We start from the raw sequence: 5400 nt of genomic DNA, 5'->3' as shown, positions 1-5400 counted from the left end.
GGAGGATTCAGAGGGGCTTGTGTCAGTGGATGAGGTGGAGGATTCAGAAGGGCTTGTGTCAGTGGATGAGGTGGAGGACTCAGAGTGGCTTGTGTCGGTGGGTGAGGTGGAGGTTTCAGAGGGGCTTGTGTCAGTGGATGAGGTGGATGATTCAGAGAGGCTTGTGTCGGTGGGTGAGGTGGATGATACAGAGGGGCTTGTTTCAGTGGATGAGGTTGAGGTTTCAGAGGGGCTTGTGTAACTGGATGAGGTGGAGGAGGTGGAGGATTCAGAGGGGCTTGTGTCAGTGGATGAGGTGGAGGATTCAGAGGGGCTTGTGTCAGTGGATGAGGTGGAGAATTCAGAGGGGCTCGTATCAGTGGATGAGGTGGAGGATTCAGAGGGGCTTGTATCAGTGGATGAGGTGGAAGATTCAGAGGGGCTTGTGTCAGTGGATGAGGTGGAGGATTCAGAGGGGCTTGTGTCGGTGGATGAGGTGGAGGATTCAGAGGGGCTTGTGTCAGTGGATGAGGTGGAGGATTCAGAGGGGCTTGTGTCAGTGGATGAGGTGGAGGATTCAGAGGGGCTTGTGTCAGTGGATGAGGTGGAGGATTCAGAAGGGCTTGTGTCAGTGGATGAGGTGGAGGATTCAGAGGGCCTTATTTCAGTGGATGAGGTGGAGGTTAGAGAGGGTCTTTTTTCAGTGGATGAGGTGCAGGATAGAGTGGGACTTGTTTCAGTGGATGAGGTGGAGGATTCAGAGGGGCTTGTGTCGGTGGATGAGGTGGAGGATTCAGAGGGGCTTGTGTCAGTGGATGAGGTGGAGGATTCAGAGGGGCTTGTGTCAGTGGATGAGGTGGAGGATTCAGAGGGGCTTGTGTCAGTGGATGAGGTGGAGGATTCAGAGGGGCTTGTGTCAGTGGATGAGGTGGAGGATTCAGAGGGGCTTGTGTCAGTGGATGAGGTGGAGGATTCAGAAGGGCTTGTGTCAGTGGATGAGGTGGAGGATTCAGAGGGGCTTGTGTCAGTGGATGAGGTGGAGGATTCAGAGGGGCTTGTGTCAGTGGATGAGGTGGAGGATTCAGAGGGGCTTGTGTCAGTGGATGAGGTGGAGGATTCAGAGGGGCTTGTGTCAGTGGATGAGGTGGAGGATTCAGAAGGGCTTGTGTCAGTGGATGAGGTGGAGGATTCAGAGGGGCTTGTATCAGTGGATAAGGTGGAGGATTCAGAGGGGCTTGTGTGAGTGAGTGAGGTGGAGGATTCAGAGGGGATTGGTTTAGTGAATGAGGTGGATGATTCAGAGGGGCTTGTGTCAGTGGGTGAGATGGAGGATTCAGAGGGGCTTGTGTCAGTGGATGAGGTGGAGGATTCAGAGGGGCTTGTGTCGGTGGATGAGGTGGAGGATTCAAAGGGGCTTGTTTCAGTGGATGAGGTGGAGGTTATAGTGGGACTTGTTTCAGTTGATGAGGTGGAGGTTATAGTGGGACTTGTTTCAGTGGATGAGGTGGAGGTTATAGTGGGACTTGTTTCAGTGGATGAGGTGGAGGTTATAGTGGGACTTGTTTCAGTGGATGAGGTGGAGGATTCAGAGGGGCTTGTGTCGGTGGATGAACTGGAGGATTCAGAGGGGCTTATGTCAGTGGATGAGGTGGAGGTTGCTGTTGGGCTTGTTTCAGTGGATGAGGTGGATATTACTGTGGGACTTGTTTCAGTTGATGAGGTAGAGGTTACAGTGGGCCTTGTTTCAGTGGATGAGGTGGAGGTTATGGTGGGACTTGTTTCAGTGGATGAGATGGAGGTTGCTGTTGGGCTTGTTTCAGTGGATGAGGTGGAGGATTCAGAAGGGCTTGTGTCGGTGGATGAGGTGGAGGATTCAGAGGGGCTTATGTCAGTGGATGAGGTGGAGGTTATAGTGGGACTTGTTTCAGTGGATGAGGTGGAGGTTATAGTGGGACTTGTTTCAGTGGATGAGGTGGAGGTTATAGTGGGACTTGTTGCAGTGGATGAGGTGGAGGTTATAGCTGGACTTGTTTCAGTGGATGAGGTGGAGGTTATAGTGGGACTTGTTTCAGTGGATGAGGTGGAGGTTATAGTGGGACTTGTTTCAGTGGATGAGGTGGAGGTTACAGTGGGGCTTGTTTCAGTGGATGAGGTGGAGGTTATAGTGGGACTTGTTTCAGTGGATGAGGTGGAGGTTATAGTGGGACTTGTTTCAGTGGATGAGGTGGAGGTTATAGTGGGACTTGTTTCAGTGGATGAGGTGGAGGTTATAGTGGGACTTGTTTCAGTGGATGAGGTGGAGGTTATAGTGGGACTTGTTTCAGTGGATGAGGTGGAGGTTATAGTGGGACTTGTTTCAGTGGATGAGGTGGAGGTTATAGTGGGACTTGTTTCAGTGGATGAGGTGGAGGTTATAGTGGGACTTGTTTCAGTGGATGAGGTGGAGGTTATAGTGGGACTTGTTTCAGTGGATGAGGTGGAGGTTATAGTGGGACTTGTTTCAGTGGATGAGGTGGAGGTTATAGTGGGACTTGTTTCAGTGGATGAGGTGGAGGTTATAGTGGGACTTGTTTCAGTGGATGAGGTGGAGGTTATAGTGGGACTTGTTTCAGTGGATGAGGTGGAGGTTATAGTGGGACTTGTTTCAGTGGATGAGGTGGAGGTTATAGTGGGACTTGTTTCAGTGGATGAGGTGGCGGTTAGTGGGACTTGTTTCAGTGGATGAGGTGGAGGTTATAGTGGGACTTGTTTCAGTGGATGAGGTGGAGGTTATAGTGGGACTTGTTTCAGTGGATGAGGTGGAGGTTATAGTGGGACTTGTTTCAGTGGATGAGGTGGAGGTTATAGTGGGACTTGTTTCAGTGGATGAGGTGGAGGTTATAGTGGGACTTGTTTCAGTGGATGAGGTGGAGGTTATAGTGGGACTTGTTTCAGTGGATGAGGTGGAGGTTATAGTGGGACTTGTTTCAGTGGATGAGGTGGAGGTTATAGTGGGACTTGTTTCAGTGGATGAGGTGGAGGTTATAGTGGGACTTGTTTCAGTGGATGAGGTGGAGGTTATAGTGGGACTTGTTTCAGTGGATGAGGTGGAGGTTATAGTGGGACTTGTTTCAGTGGATGAGGTGGAGGTTATAGTGGGACTTGTTTCAGTGGATGAGGTGGAGGTTATAGTGGGACTTGTTTCAGTGGATGAGGTGGAGGTTATAGTGGGACTTGTTTCAGTGGATGAGGTGGAGGTTATAGTGGGACTTGTTTCAGTGGATGAGGTGGAGGTTATAGTGGGACTTGTTTCAGTGGATGAGGTGGAGGTTATAGTGGGACTTGTTTCAGTGGATGAGGTGGAGGTTATAGTGGGACTTGTTTCAGTGGATGAGGTGGAGGTTATAGTGGGACTTGTTTCAGTGGATGAGGTGGAGGTTATAGTGGGACTTGTTTCAGTGGATGAGGTGGAGGTTATAGTGGGACTTGTTTCAGTGGATGAGGTGGAGGTTATAGTGGGACTTGTTTCAGTGGATGAGGTGGAGGTTATAGTGGGACTTGTTTCAGTGGATGAGGTGGAGGTTATAGTGGGACTTGTTTCAGTGGATGAGGTGGAGGTTATAGTGGGACTTGTTTCAGTGGATGAGGTGGAGGTTATAGTGGGACTTGTTTCAGTGGATGAGGTGGAGGTTATAGTGGGACTTGTTTCAGTGGATGAGGTGGAGGTTATAGTGGGACTTGTTTCAGTGGATGAGGTGGAGGTTATAGTGGGACTTGTTTCAGTGGATGAGGTGGAGGTTATAGTGGGACTTGTTTCAGTGGATGAGGTGGAGGTTATAGTGGGACTTGTTTCAGTGGATGAGGTGGAGGTTATAGTGGGACTTGTTTCAGTGGATGAGGTGGAGGTTATAGTGGGACTTGTTTCAGTGGATGAGGTGGAGGTTATAGTGGGACTTGTTTCAGTGGATGAGGTGGAGGTTATAGTGGGACTTGTTTCAGTGGATGAGGTGGAGGTTATAGTGGGACTTGTTTCAGTGGATGAGGTGGAGGTTATAGTGGGACTTGTTTCAGTGGATGAGGTGGAGGTTATAGTGGGACTTGTTTCAGTGGATGAGGTGGAGGTTATAGTGGGACTTGTTTCAGTGGATGAGGTGGAGGTTATAGTGGGACTTGTTTCAGTGGATGAGGTGGAGGTTATAGTGGGACTTGTTTCAGTGGATGAGGTGGAGGTTATAGTGGGACTTGTTTCAGTGGATGAGGTGGAGGTTATAGTGGGACTTGTTTCAGTGGATGAGGTGGAGGTTATAGTGGGACTTGTTTCAGTGGATGAGGTGGAGGTTATAGTGGGACTTGTTTCAGTGGATGAGGTGGAGGTTATAGTGGGACTTGTTTCAGTGGATGAGGTGGAGGTTATAGTGGGACTTGTTTCAGTGGATGAGGTGGAGGTTATAGTGGGACTTGTTTCAGTGGATGAGGTGGAGGTTATAGTGGGACTTGTTTCAGTGGATGAGGTGGAGGTTATAGTGGGACTTGTTTCAGTGGATGAGGTGGAGGTTATAGTGGGACTTGTTTCAGTGGATGAGGTGGAGGTTATAGTGGGACTTGTTTCAGTGGATGAGGTGGAGGTTATAGTGGGACTTGTTTCAGTGGATGAGGTGGAGGTTATAGTGGGACTTGTTTCAGTGGATGAGGTGGAGGTTATAGTGGGACTTGTTTCAGTGGATGAGGTGGAGGTTATAGTGGGACTTGTTTCAGTGGATGAGGTGGAGGTTATAGTGGGACTTGTTTCAGTGGATGAGGTGGAGGTTATAGTGGGACTTGTTTCAGTGGATGAGGTGGAGGTTATAGTGGGACTTGTTTCAGTGGATGAGGTGGAGGTTATAGTGGGACTTGTTTCAGTGGATGAGGTGGAGGTTATAGTGGGACTTGTTTCAGTGGATGAGGTGGAGGTTATAGTGGGACTTGTTTCAGTGGATGAGGTGGAGGTTATAGTGGGACTTGTTTCAGTGGATGAGGTGGAGGTTATAGTGGGACTTGTTTCAGTGGATGAGGTGGAGGTTATAGTGGGACTTGTTTCAGTGGATGAGGTGGAGGTTATAGTGGGACTTGTTTCAGTGGATGAGGTGGAGGTTATAGTGGGACTTGTTTCAGTGGATGAGGTGGAGGTTATAGTGGGACTTGTTTCAGTGGATGAGGTGGAGGTTATAGTGGGACTTGTTTCAGTGGATGAGGTGGAGGTTATAGTGGGACTTGTTTCAGTGGATGAGGTGGAGGTTATAGTGGGACTTGTTTCAGTGGATGAGGTGGAGGTTATAGTGGGACTTGTTTCAGTGGATGAGGTGGAGGTTATAGTGGGACTTGTTTCAGTGGATGAGGTGGAGGTTATAGTGGGACTTGTTTCAGTGGATGAGGTGGAGGTTATAGTGGGACTTGTTTCAGTGG

The 5400-nt window shown here is 49.4% G+C and overlaps 1 protein-coding gene across 1 annotated transcript; it reads right to left on the bottom strand.

The window, feature by feature from the left end:
• Positions 1 to 2410: 2410 nt before the first annotated feature.
• LOC126984871 (uncharacterized) lies at positions 2411 to 3499 on the bottom strand (the record flags this gene model as incomplete). Its single annotated transcript, XM_050839161.1, has 1 exon — positions 2411 to 3499. A coding segment is annotated over one exon (840 nt), but the record flags the coding sequence as incomplete, so codon positions are not given.
• Between the last annotated feature and the right edge of the window lie 1901 nt (positions 3500 to 5400).

This window comes from Eriocheir sinensis, chromosome 5 (assembly GCF_024679095.1).
Source record: "Eriocheir sinensis breed Jianghai 21 chromosome 5, ASM2467909v1, whole genome shotgun sequence".
Taxonomy (NCBI): domain Eukaryota; kingdom Metazoa; phylum Arthropoda; class Malacostraca; order Decapoda; family Varunidae; genus Eriocheir; species Eriocheir sinensis.
Note: the sequence above shows the minus strand (reverse complement) of the source record. Positions and strands in the feature narration are given on the sequence as shown.